This window comes from Falco naumanni, chromosome 4 (genome assembly GCF_017639655.2).
Source record: "Falco naumanni isolate bFalNau1 chromosome 4, bFalNau1.pat, whole genome shotgun sequence".
NCBI lineage: Eukaryota > Metazoa > Chordata > Aves > Falconiformes > Falconidae > Falco > Falco naumanni.
The window spans coordinates 101,860,858-101,875,137 of record NC_054057.1 but is presented as its reverse complement, the minus strand read 5'-3'; the positions used below and the strand labels follow the sequence as shown (position 1 = coordinate 101,875,137).

The window sequence follows — 14,280 nt, the reverse complement described above, 5'->3', positions numbered from 1 at the left end:
CATAGAAACTGCAGATGCTTGTGACTCCAAAGCACAAACCAAACCACAGATACCTTTGCTACGTGGGAATCAGTGACTGTAGCCAAGACATAACGGATATCTTGTGTTGGAGGAAGCAGGATGAGGCTTGGGGACTGAACTCTCAGATACCATGACTTTTGATGTTACTAACAGCAGATGCTGCTAATTTACATAAAGTTCAAATACGAAGGGTGTTCACAGCCTTGAGGATTGTAGATGTCCATCTCTAAAGCACATGAGACTCTGGTAATAATCCTTTGTTGTCCTGAGATATAGCATTGTCATCTTATATAGGAAATACTTTGCCTGTGGATGCTTTGTCCCCTTTTTCACTGCAATGCTCCTCATTTGACAACCCCTTTCTCCAAGTGTACTCCAGGGCTAATTATTACATGCATTAATTCAGCCTAGGAGAAAAACCAGGGAGGGTGTTTTCCTACACTAGAAGGTATAAAGTAAATGGTAGTAGATACTATAAAAATTAAATAACTGAGAGGGAACAATTAGGAGCCAGATGCAAACAGTAATGAATGTGATGCTTAGTACAGAATAAGTCACATGTGAATCCATGGTATTAGGGTGCAACACTGAGCACAACTGAGCCTTAATTTTGTTGGCCGCTTGGTGCTACCACAGTATATATAGAGATGAATGCTCCCAGGAGTGAACAGTGTATGTAGTATATAATTTCTGTAAGACATTACTGCCTAACATCTATATCAGGATGGCAGAATAGCTGCTAGAATTCTCTTGCTGTTCCATACTATAATGCTTATTTTTTTCTCCAATGTAGATTTCACACTGGGGATATTCTTTATTTTCTCTAGTACTACTCCTGATTTACATCAGCGTGAGCAAGAGTAGAATCAGGCCTCCAGTTAAATAACTAATGCAGCTGTTTTGCTGAACCAGCTTCCTGGCTGGGAATGAATCCAGTCAGCTGTGGATAACAAACCCCAGTAATAGAGATTTCAAAGATTTCATACAAATTTTTGTTTCTTAATATTTGCAGAGTTACTTTTCTTACAAAATCTGTTAGGCAGATGTTAGGAAGTAATTACTGTACATGAATCAGAAAGAAAATGCACATCTTACAGTGAATATGTGTGAGTGGACTGAGCAAAGAAACCAAAGGTACACAAGAAAAAAGCTAAAATATAGATGAGCAGAGTCTGCCAGGATTTGCCATGGGGTTATTAAGGAAGAAACAGCACAAGGCAAGCTCTTTTGATGACCCACGCGTTCATTGTATATACAATACAATAAGCCTGCTACCTTTTCTAGCAATGGCAGAATTACACTCACCGTTCATGGACAGAAGGTGAAGTCAGCCCTGGCTGGGCAGCTACAGTTTCCATCAACATCTAAGAGCCTTTCCAGCAATCACATCGGTAACCCATGTGGTCGACACAACTAAAACGTTGCTACATACACTCTCGTGCTCAGATACCCCAAAGTGTCCTTAGATGATGGTGCACATAAATGTAAATAGGACTGATCGTACGAGTGAAAACTTCTGCCTCCACGTCAGAATTATTGATTTTTTAATATATAAATGCAAGCAATCTTCCAATGCTGGTGGCAGCAGTAATAGTATCCAGAAGATTAGGATGGAAAGCAAAATTGTAGGGAAGATTTTACTCTGAAGAATGTAGTTATCCAGGCTGTGGTTCTGTTTGGGACACAATATTCCATATACCTGCAACTCTGGGTAATCTTTTAACAACTGAAAAAGTTATTGCTTCAGTTGTTCACAGTGCTGTGATGGATAGATTTAGAGCTGAGATGGGATTTAGTAATGGTATAATTGGGTAAACAAAATCAGGATGATTAAGAAGAGATTCTGCCCTCAGCCTGCCTCCAGCAGTGAGCCTCACTTTTCTCTGCCCTGATTTCCCCCCATAAAAGAACAATTCTATCGTTCCTTTCTGAAGTTCATTGAAATCTCAGGTTCAAAGTACTAAATTAGGGTTAAATAAAAGATCTCAGTAAGTAATAATAAACATACTGCTTGTCTTTTACGGCATTTGCCGCCACTAGTTAATGCACTTATAGATGAGGTTGGTATTATTACCTTTACGTTGCAGTGTGCCTGGACCAACAGAGGCCAAGTAAAGAAATGATTCACCTGTTCCATGAAAGCTCCCTTAAGATGCCTTTTAGAGGCATAAAGCGGACCTCCAGATTGTGCTGATTTTCACACATAAAACCAATTTCATTCAAAAAATAAATTGCACATCAGTAACTACGCCCCTCTAAAATTCCATCTCAGTGTTTATGAACCTATAAACTCTATAAAAAGAAATGCTACAAAAGAAGCCTTTAAAATTACAAACCAGCCAGGATGTTTAATATTTCACGTCTAAATTACAATATAAAACCTCATTTTGAGAAATGCTATGAAAGCATCGGCGTTGGGTGCATTTTAGAACAGCACTTGTCATAAAAAAAGAGCTTGAACATTTGGGTTGCCAAGGCAGAAACAAGCACCACAGACACATTTTACCCTTATGGGGATTCATCAAGGTTGTGCAGTGCAGCTGTTGTCTTAGTAAAAGAAAGTATCAGCCCCTGGCTGGAAGAAACAGAAACATAATTATGTTATGATGAGCTGGAAAACATGCAAAGAAAAATTGGAATGCAAAGCATGATAAATGATGCTTTGTCAATTGCAAAGCAGCAAGAAAACCAGGCGGCACAATAATAACTCTGCTCCAGTCAATGCTTCCAGTTTGGCTACCAAAATAAAGCATCACTCTAACCACGACAGAATAGCTGCATCTTTTGGCTGTATTATTTAGTCCTGAAACAATGATGCTGGGTTTGTAAAGTGGATTATGCAGTCATCCTTAGTAACAGAAATGAGAAAAGGAATGGTCAGGTACTTCTCAAAATTGAGACCGTAATTCCATCTGGAGAAAATTTATAATGTTGTCTTATTCTGATTTTTATGTATATTATAATTCAAAGCTCAGAACCTTTTCCTTTAATACGCCTTTTAATTATGTTTTCTGCCATAAAACTCCTGTTTCTACCGAGGTGACCAAGATTTTATGAATAGTAATATGGCTACATGCAGTCATATTGCAATAAAATAGGAAATGCCATGCCATAACAGACTTGTTAATCTGTCTGTTCTCGCAGTGACAAGGACAGGATTTCCCTTCAAGTGCTGCAGCAATGTGCCTGTCCAGGGCATAAACCACTGAAGTTTCTTCTCGTGATGTGAGTGAATCCAGAGGGAAAATTGGACTAATTATATACCAGCACAGGAAACTTTTATTTAGAAACCAGTACTGGACCACACCGATAAAAAGGGACACGTGTTTAAATAAAACCTTCTGATGATAAAGGGGAAAATTATTTTTTAAAAAATAGTAATTCAGGAGGAAGGGGAATTTGGTGGGGCTTACGTGTCCCCAAGCTGCCAGGGGCAGAGAAGCGGTGCCCATGTCCTCTGGTGCCCTGACCGGCTGTAGCTCCCTGCGTTGCCCCTGGACTGGGCTTGGGCATCTGGGAAAATCCACAGCGAGCTGTCTCCTGCAGCACCCAGTGAGGCTCAGCTAAGGTGACAATTCCAGACTTATAAAAAAAAATATTTATTCCCAAGGCAGAGTGATTCTCAAGCAAGAGGGTTGCTAGAATAACTCTACCAACTTCCCCTCTACAGTCAAAACTTTAGGGCAGAATTTACACCTTTCATTTTGATTTTCCTACCTTTAGAGCATGCCTTTTAGATATCTCATACTAAGAATGCCTCAGAATCTGCTCTTAATATTCTTGTGGGGTTTTTTTGATTAAAAAAACCCAAATGAACCACCAAACAAAGTGTGTATTGCTTCTGTAATTAAAAACAAGCAGCTCTCAAATTAGCATCTATGTAGGATGGGTCATCTTCTACATATCAGTTTAAAGGACTGAAACCTATATTCAAAGAGTGTATTTTTAAGTGTGTATTTTTGGTCCTGTCAAATAAGGAGCACAGGCAAAATACTAATCACTTCACTCACATAGCTACTGTTTGCAGTCACTGCTTTGTAAGCAAGGTCTAATGACAGCATTACTTGCAAAACTTTCATTACCCACAAAAAATTAGGAGTATTTTTACCGCTAATTATTTTTATTTACATGCTAAAAATACTGTATGACTTGACTGTAGTTTGCATCTAGGAGTATCAAACCACTTGTAGCTTAATCAAAATAATTCTATTGGCATCGATCAGGGGAAGTGAAATTACTGATAGGCAACACATCGGTGGAAGCCTGCAAACAATTTCTGTGATACTCATCCTTGTGCTAACCATTCAACCCTTTTCCCTTTTGCCTGGCGCTAATTTGTGAAGAGGTACATGAAACTGTGGAATTGCAGATCAGTGCCAAGCTACTTATAATTTCTCCTGATACTGTTAAGCTTAACCCGTTCAATAAAATATTGTCCTTTAAAAATTTCTATCTCAATGTAATTTGCCTGTCAGCAAGTTTATTTTTGGGGGGGCTGCAAAACAATAACACGGGCATTTTACAGGAAAACAAATGCAGTTTATCCCAGCCCCCACTCCTGTCTCATCCCCATAAATGTCTTGTTCAGGAATACCAACAGGCAAGCAAAGGCAGATTGCACAAATAAGTACAGCTGAATGACTGCACTCTGGCTAAGGATGAATAAAAAAATGTAGCCAAAGAGAAGGGTAAATCCAAAAAAAAGACTCTGAACTGACTGCTTTAGAGGCATTGGCTTCTTTGCTTTTCACTTGATTTTAATTCTTCCTCTTCATGCTTCATCTCCCCTGTTCCCCATGTGCTCTCTGGCTTGTGCTGGCTGTTGCTCTCTCCAGCTGCTCCCTGACTACTGTAACTTCCAGCATTTTTCTGTTGGAGCAGATTCTTCCATAACCACATACTACTTTAGATATTTTATTATTGCATCCTCCTCCTCTATTACTTTTTTCCTCCTTCTTGTCAGCAAAAGTTCTCTTTGTGATCCGGGTGAGCAGAATCCCAAATAGTTTAGCACCCACACCCCTTCAAATCCACTCCTCAAACAAAAATACTCCTTTGCAATTTAAGAGCATGGTATCATCAACCAGAGCAGAAGGCTCTCATACAGTCTATTTACCTTTGCATGCCAACGGGATATGAGCCATTAAAAATTCATTTTGTGAATGAAAGGAAAGGAAAGGACAAAGAAAATCCTACCTATCCATTCCCTTACCGCACCATCAGAATTACACACCAGCATGCTATGCTGTCTCCTCTCCATCCTCTTCCTCCCCTCTCCTCTCCTCTCCTCTCCCCTCCTCTTCCCTCTAGCCCATTTTCTCTCTCCCCTTGCTGTGGTAACAAGTTCTCACTATTAGTGTTTTCTCTGTCATTCCAGCAATTGATTCTTTCCCTAAAATTTGCCTTATTTGAGGGTATAATCCTTTTCTCTATACTCCTGTGGGTACCTTGGTGGTCGATGGAGTTGTTTAAACTAAACAGGGCCCAGCCTTTCATAAACAAAACACCTTTCCCTAGAAGGCTTAAGCAATTACTGAGTTAGTGTAAAGATTCACAAAGTGTATTTCTGTTTTTTATTAAGAAGTTGATTTAGCTTAAACTGTATTTCCAAAATGCATTTCCCTCCACCGAGACAAGAGAAGATGTTACAGTCTCATAAATACTGCATGCTCAGACATCCCTTTCATTTCTCACAGGATGCTAGTACGCGATAATTGCTCTGCTAAAGCTCTGTGCATCATTTGGGTATCAGCTAGGTGAATTCTTCAGTCTCCATGCAGTTTTCTCAGGTGGCTTTTCATTCACAATTTGAACTCCACAAAATGACAAGGTAACTAGTCAGCAGTTGCCTCTCATTCATTTTTAGGATGTTATCATGAGGCGTGGGAGGGTGTGCTACCCATGAGAAGAAATGTCCTCAGTTTCCTGGGGGCTCAGGGAAGCCGAGGGGAAGGGAAGGAGGGGTCGGCTGAGCCTCCACTCCTGGGCAATGGTGGGAATCTCTGCCTGGCAGAGAGTGGAGCTTGGACCGCAGTCGTGCTGCCTCCGAGGCTGGCTACCCGGAGGTTAGCAGGCTGTCACACAGCCATATATCTGGGCTGACCAGGGCAGGCTCTCAAAGACAGGGTCTCACCCTCATGTCCCAATAAAGGTAATTTTCTTTAAAACACTATTTTTATCCTGAATTTTAGAAAGAGATTTCTTTTTCCTTGTCTCCCCCCACCTCTCTGATATTCCCAGCACCACAGCGGGAGAGGAGCCTGCTCCTGCCATCAGGTTTCATGGATGGCTGTAGGGAAAGCAGTAAAGTGTTCCTGGCAGATAAACTGTGAGCAGGGGAAGAGGCTTCTTCCCTTCTTTTTTTCTTCTTAATCCAGTTATTATCTGATCTTTATCCTTTAAATAAATATATATGCCCTTGCTTCTTCCAACTCTGAAGCTGGCTTGCGATAGCTCTGTAATTCCACCCGGCCATGCTCAGACAGTAGCTCAGTGGCTGGCCTAGCAAATGATACACCTCCAAGCAAGCTCCCAGGGCTGTGGTTAAGACCTCATCTGACCTAAATCTTGTTTATTATAAACAACCATAAATGTTGTATTTGTTGGGGTTTTTTTTCCCCAAACAACAGCAGTTACAGGAATATGTAATTTTGCTTTTGCCGTTGATAACTACACACACCCACCCCAGGGCATTTAATATAAATGACACTGAAAGAGGAGCAAATCTAGGTTTTATTTCCTTTTTAATTTTATATGGATTATCTCTAAGGTTTTGCATTTATTGTTATTATTGTTAGCATATATTTCTTTCCTTTCTCCAGCCTTTGTTCCCACGTTTGGACTCAGCGAGCACATTGCCTGGCTTTAAAAGATATTGATAATAACTGCCGCTTCTTTAAAAGGCCTGAGACCTCTAAGTGCATGTGGGCATGTAAAAATTAAAGTTTGTGATATTAGCCTGGTGAAACATAAAAGGCCTGAATCTGCACACTTAATATAAATTATTTTAAAGTGCTCAGTAAAAGCTGAGCACTTACCAGCATTACATGGCAGAACTCAGCACCGGGATGCCTGGAGGCTGGGAAGCTATTTTAACTTCGGGGAACCTTGCTGTGACCATTTTTGTAAGTGAGCATCACAGACCATCAGTTCCAACATCGGTATTGCATATAGCCCATGGTGATTAGGTGCACTATTAGTTGTGGGTGTGTAAATGACACACAGTGTAAATCGCCTCCACCACGGGCGCGGGTGCGGAGCGAGGGGCTTGGGAGCTCCTCAGAGGGTGTCTGACAGATTCCATCTTTCTGGTGGGGCTTCCCGGCCCGAAGAGCTGCCAGTCCCAAAGCAGACGGTGGAGTCTGGATGTGGGGCGACAACGAGGGGTCCCGGTGGGGGGAGCCCGGCCGGCAGCGCGGCTCCGCCGTCTCCCCTCGCTCAGTTCGCCGTTCAAAAGCCGGCGCTGGCAGTGGTGGCCGGCCGAGCCCGCCGCCGGGGGCAGCCAGCGAGGAGGCAGCCGGTGTGGACCACCGCCCCGGTGAGGACACCAGCCCCCCGGTGCGGACACCCCCCCACCGGCGGGGAGCCCCGCACCGCCACTGCCGTGGGGAGGGGGCGCCGTTTTCCCCCCGCGGGGCTCCCCCGGTCCCCGCCCTGCCCTGCCCGCCGCCCCGCCCCCCCCGCCCGGCCCCGCCGCTCGCCCGGCCGGCGCGCCCAGCGCGGCCCCACCGAGCCCAGCCCGGGCGGGGGCAGCAGCGGCCGCGTCCGGGGCGCGTCCCCGCCCGCCCCTCCGCCGCCTGCGGGAGCGCCCGGCGCGTCGCGGCGGGGGGGGAGCGCTCGGCTCCGGCTGCGGCTCCGCCAGGGACCGCGGGGAGCCCGCCCGCCCCGCCGCGGCGCGAGGATGCGTGCGTGGGGCTTGCGACCTGGGACCGCGCCGGTGCCTGGATCCCTCCTCCTCCTCCTCCTCCTCCTCCTCCTCCTCCTCCTCGTCCCCTCCCTCCCGCTCCCCGCCTGGCAGCCAGGGGCTGGGGAAGTTGCGCTCACACGCGAGATGGCTTCGCAGCGGGGATCGCTTTGAGAACAAGGTCTCCCCCTCCCTCGCCTCCCCCCGTCGCCGTGGCCTCCGAACTGTAAGTGGCAGGAAGGAAGTAAAGTTGCAAACAACCTGCAGCGGCAGGAACTTTCTGAGCCGCCCCAGCTGCATGTGTTCAAGGTGCCTTTGATGTGTGTGCAGCAGCTTCTGGAAAGTGGAGTGCAGCTTTCCCACTCGTCAGCCCTCCCTCTCCCCCACCCTTCCCAACCTCCCCTCCCACCACCGCCACTTCAGCCCACACACGCAATTTGTTTGAGAAGGAGGAAAAAAAAAAAAAAAAAGTGATGAACAAGAAGTGGTGAATTACCCAAGCGACTTTCCTCAAAGAGCGAGCCAGCCGGGGAGCGGAGCTGCGGCGCGCAGCCCGCCCGGAGCGCAGCGCAGCGAAGCCGCCCGCAGGGACCCGCCGGGCACCCACCGGGGACCGTGGGGGCTGCCTGCTTGGCGGACTGTGAACGCGTCTCCGCAGCGAGATGCAAAAAGCCTTATCTGCTTGCGTTTAACTTGCGATGCCGGCTCCTCACTAGAATGCAAACCCTTGCACAGGATGAAAACAGGTTTGTTGCAAATTCTCCTGGAAATGTTTCGTTCCCCACCGCCGCCACCTTCCTGTTTGAGATGCCAGAGAAGATCTTAATGATGACAAGGTGGCAGATACCTCTGCTGCGTACCCTCCGCTGTTCTTTGGAGATGTTAAGGCAGAGATAAATCTTTTATGCAGCTGTCTTTTCATTTCTGTGGCAGTTGCTGCACAATCTGCACTTGATTGCAGTTAAAATATTCTTTTTAGGATCCGTTTCACGAAATGATGCAAAATAAACACAGATGGGAGAAGTGGGGGGGAGAGAGCTGTAATGAAGTAGCGATGGTGGATTGATCTTCCCTACTTACCCCCCCCCCCCCCCCTTCCAATGCCCTCCCCCCAGATGTGAGCATTTTTGAACACAAAATGCTACATTTCTGTTTTAAAGCGGTAAGGATTTGGGGGGGGGTCTTTGGCTGGGGTTTTGGAGGGAGACCCCCATCAGTGGTGCTTGCCTTACTGCCTGACTTTCTCGAATGTCTGTGGCTACCAAGCCCATCAGCCTTTATCTTGCCTTCACCTGTTTTGAAGTATGTCTTGTTTCTTCCAACACCTTGCAGGTCATTCTTCCAGAATGCCAGAGGAAAGTTCACCAAAACGGAGTCCTCAAAACGTCCCGTATAAGGACCTGCCCCATATCATCAATGCTGATGGGCAGCATCTCTTCTGCAGGTATTGGAAGCCAGCAGCAACTCCCAGGTGAGTGCTTTCAAGCAAACGTCCTTTTTTTACTACCAGTAAATAAGGCTGTTCATGTGATTACTATTTATAGCTTGAATGGCGTTACAGGGCTGTGTGCATGGAGTTTTACAGAGCCGCTAAGAGAGATTTCTGTCATCTGAGAGAGCCTCTACTGTAAAGGCTGCATTTTCCAAACCTTTACTCACTCAAGTCGGCCATACAGATATAAAACATGGAGTTACTGTCATTTCAGGCATGCTACCCAGGCGGTGCATCCAGGTGGCTGATGCCTATCAGCAAGAAACAACTATCTTCAGACTAATAGCACATGCAGCCAGGGAGGGGTGGGATACAGGCTGAGGGATGCGTACTCTTTCTGATTTTCTCAGCGTCAACAAATTAGACATCAGCGTCTGACTTCAGTTTCAGCAGTAGTAGCTGAAATCTCAGGACAACAGGCAGAATATGGTTTGACTGCATTGCTTTTTGACTGTTGGATTTTTTGTCTCAATTATTTATAGTTAGTGAATGATTTAGGGAGCTCTTTCACTGGCATCTGCAGTTTCAAAACTGCCCTCAGTAATAAACACAGACACGGAAGCAGGCAGAGAAATTTCTCTAATGTTTTTGTCGTAATGTAAATAATCCCTTTTACTCTAATAGCTTTCTATGCTGATTGTGTGCTGATTATGATCTGCTATAGAAAGCTGTCTCTGTTCCTCCCATAGCTATGATCTTTCTTCGTCCACCCAGTATCTGCTGGCTTGGCATACGTTTATGCTACCACTAGTTATATAGGTGGCTACTTCATAAGCATCTGGATATCTATCGTTTTCTTTTTCTGCAAGCCAACGGGAAAAGCTATGTTGATTTTATACAGCTAGAAAACAGTCACAGGAAAAAGTTGTTCAAGCTGTTGTAGGGAGTTAAACTTTTCCCTTGACCACCCAACATTACTCTGTGTCCAAATCAGCCTGCAGCTGTGCTGAGAGGTGGATACGGGTCCAAGTTAGCTGACCTTGTGTTTGATGCCCGCGGACTAAGGAGCAATGGGAATAACACGGAGGTGGGCAAGCACTGAAGTACACTGTCCCCAGAGGGGAGGACAGTGCAGCCACTCCGCTACAGCGCCATCACACTTGGTTGGGCTGTAGGACATGGCTCTTGGTTGAAGATCACCTGGTCCACGGGGTATTTTATAGTTACTTCTACTCACTGCCTTTCAGAAACAAGGAGGAAAGTTTTTGGCACTGATGCTTTACATAGTCTTTGCACCAACCTCAAGATTTCCTCTACAGGAAAAAAGCCCTATCAAAATAAGCTTCTCCTGTGAAACCGGGCTGTCTTGTATTATAATGCTAATTAATCATTAACTGCCCACAACATTCTTCACCCAGTTGTGGAACTGCTTTTTTTTTTCCATGTTTAATTTCTTAGCAAATTAGTAGTGAGTTGATGGGTCTTTGATCCAGAAATGAAAGGATGATAAAGAGCTGAGAGTTAAAACTTGGTGTCTCTAGGTAGTAATTAACTACCTTTGGGTAGTTAATTTTTTTGAGGGCTCTGTGCACCAAGCAGTTAATTGAGAGTGAGCTTGCCCTAGTTTTGTGACAACAAAAGTGGATGGGATCAGTGTTGCTCATTTACAAGTGGTTCCTAAGTGCATGTGTGTGTGTGTTTGCATGTTTGTGTATAAGGAGGGGGCGTACTGTTTATTAATAGCTCTTTTCACATTGTTATGTATGAGAGAGATGGCAAGTGACTGAATAACAAGTTAGTGCCTAGATCCTGCAGTCAAGAATGCTCTTGAAGTACTTTGATAGGCAAACCAAAAATACATACTCCCCCCCCTCCCACTTTTCATAAGTAACTCTGCTTTTTCTGCTTCATATGTAGAAGCTCGGCAACTTTAATCTAATTTTAAATGTTCAGCAAAAGTTATATATATATATATATATATGTATGTATGTATAGGGAGAGAAAGAGAGGCACCTCAGGGGACTTCTGCAGGCCTGTTATAATTTACTCTGTTTCAAATGCTGAAGCCGATTCTTTCAATCTTCTAACTCAATTGTTGATTCAGGTTCAAATCTTAACGCTAATGAATGACACTATAACTGTCAAGCGGTGGGATCTTTCATTGATCCATTATGCGTATAATCCCAGCCAGAGCTATAGAAATACCTCTTCACTGCAGATGCCCAAAGGTTATCATTGACTTGTCTTCTATTAGAATAGAACTTATCATCCTTGATCCCTCCCCCAGGGAGGCGAGGGGGGAAAAATGGGATATGTGCCAAAGGAAAAATTAAAAAGTAGCCCTAGCCTGGGGTTGGAGAGCAGACAAAAGCAAGTGAGACTTTGAGAGTGGGGCCGACCGACACACACAGCCCTGCTGAGCTGGTGCTCCTCTTTCATCTCAGACAGACTCACAAAGGTGGATGAAGGCTGTGGCAGGCTAATGTGCTCTAGTGTGTATTTTTTTTTTTAAAAAAACATTTGTCAGGAAGATGGAGAAATTTTGTGAGGCTCTTTTGCTTCATGCTCGCACATATCCAGTCTCTGATCCTGTGTGGTGTTGATCTGGCTGATCAGCCCATACTGGTGCACATATGGAAGCTTTGTTGTAAGTGCCACCGAGGCCAAGGTTGTCCTGCAAGTGAAAGGCACCTATTGTGAGTTCCTCAGCAGGGTCTGCTTTGTTTCCAAGGGGGATTTAGGTGATTACTTCGCAGGAAGCTGACACACAAAGGCACTCAGATGTCATGATGATTAGATGGGGTAGATAGAGTAGGGAGTAATGGAACTAAGGAAGGAGGCTGACAGTATTTTCCACTTGTTTCTCGGGTGGGAAGTCACTCCCAACAGCAGAGCGGGGGATTGGGTGTCATCTTCTACTGCTGTCTGCTGGCAGCGGTGCAGGTGGGACTCCCTGGCCAGCAGCCCTGCAGGCTGCCCGACTTGTTGAGCCAGTTTCACCTTAAGATGTAATTAAGTGGTCTTGTTGAATGCAGCAGGGAAGAAAGAGCAGTGTGTTCTGGTGTTGTTTTCATGTGTCGTGCCAACGGTAGAGTATGTGGAGCATGAAAACAGGTAACTCTTTGGCACCGAGTGCTCACTAGCGAGTGCAAAGCTTAAGATCTGGGCAAGGCAGGGCGTTTTCAGGACCGTGTAATGTTGTCTGAAGGAGGGGAATAGTTGGTACCAAAGCAGATTGATCTCCTGCCTGTAACGTGTCCCAGTAGCTGAGGAAATCCTATTTAATGGGAGAACAGTCTTTGTGTAAACAGAAACAGCGGCTCCATGCAAGGTTAAAACCTCTGCCACCACCCTGAGCCATCTGAGTCAAAACATGAGGTAATAGGAGGTGAGGAATTAAGAAACCACACTCTGTTCCCAGCTCTCAGACAAAGCTGCTAAGAATAGAGGTGGGATGAGGAAGGGGAAGGAAAGTTGGGAGGAGAAGTCAAGGCATTTCCTTTGAGGCCCCTAAAGGGCCTGGAAAGGTTCAGAGATGACCTTCTTTTCCTCTGTGTTCTGTATCTCCATAGCCTTTTCTGGATGCTTTAGCTGGTCCTGTCACTGCCCAGATAAGCACCATTTGTTCTGAATGAGGCACTTCCAGCCCCTCTGCTTGACCTCACGTAAACCCTGTGAGATTTATTGACCCGGAGTAGTTTTTTCCAAGGTGCTAATAGCCTGCAGGCACCATTGACTTCAGATGAAGTGATGCTCAGCTCTCTCCCTGTAGATCAGCCACTTTAGGTTGGACACTTGAAGCTTGAAACACTTGTAATTAGAGGATGTGTTTGAAAATGTGGGTTCCAGACATCCTTGTATCTGAACTTCCTCATCTATCAAACAGAAATCATTATCTGGCTAATTAGCATGATGCTTGTGTATCTGTCCACGTAGCGGTCTCTGGGTCTACTTACTTAGATGACTGAAGTGCTCTGCCTGAGGAGACTGCCTAAAGCTGAGACACGTGTGGGTCACAGATATGTTCCTGATCAATTGTTAATGTACACTGACATGGGTTGGCTCAACTTCAGACATCATGACCGTGGTTTAAGTGAACAGAATTGCAATTGTCTGAGTAAACAGTGTCTTCGTAGGAGTTCTTTCAGTTCTACACCCAGCAAGTGTGATTAAAAAAGACAAAATTAAACAAACAAAAATCACTCGCTTTTTCTTCCTTGAAAAATGCCTGTCATTCATTCTGATTTGTTAGCAATGAAAGGCCAAGCAAATAAGGAGAAAATATATTTCTGTCTTCCCCAAGGACTTTGCAGAAGCGTGTGTGGTGCAGAAATACAAGCTGCCTTCTTACTTGAACTGGCCCTTAAACTGTGAATATTGCTTGCTGATTTTGGCACCTCATTACCAGCATTTCCATGGCATTTTCAGAAGAACAGCACAGCTCCCAGCATGAGCAGATGACAAAGTTGAATTTAACTTTCAGACCCTTCCAAAATGAATAAATAACTAAATAAAACCAAAGTGGAGTCAAAGAAGAGGTAATCAAGTCGCTAATTATAATGTCTTTAATTATACTGTGTGGTGTTAGTCTCTAGAAATACTTAAAGGGATTTCTAACTTCGTGTCACTCTTGAGGAACAGTTTTGTTCCTACAAAGGAGGTCAACTTCCAGTTAATGCTCAGGGGCCAAATGTGTACGGGGCAAAGTGGCTTGTGGCAGCAGTTTGTTGTTGGATGAATTCAGCTCCCTCTGTGTGTCTGATCACATTGTACATAGTGCAGAAGGGAAATAACAATTATCATGGTTGAATCAACATTCCAGGCTTTGCTTGTACTACTATTGCCTGAGTTTCTAAAGCCTTCCTTCCATTCATCAGCCATGGATGTGTTCCTTTAATCCCTATGTTGTCTGTGCTCCACGTGA

At 44.8% G+C, this 14,280-nt stretch overlaps 1 protein-coding gene across 6 annotated transcripts in view; it reads left to right on the top strand.

Moving 5' to 3' along the window:
• MGLL (monoglyceride lipase) overlaps positions 1-14,280 on the top strand; it is a 107,529-nt gene that overhangs the window by 33,156 nt on the left and 60,093 nt on the right. For 4 of the 6 annotated variants that reach the window (XM_040590860.1, XM_040590861.1, XM_040590859.1 and 1 more), the window contains exon 3: positions 9,257-9,395. In XM_040590860.1, coding sequence (XP_040446794.1) covers positions 9,257-9,395 — 139 coding nt within the window. Of the gene's footprint in view, positions 1-7,831; positions 8,151-8,377; positions 8,671-9,256; positions 9,396-14,280 lie in introns of those variants that run through there. The other 2 variants (XM_040590865.1, XM_040590864.1) reach the window with 2 other exon arrangements.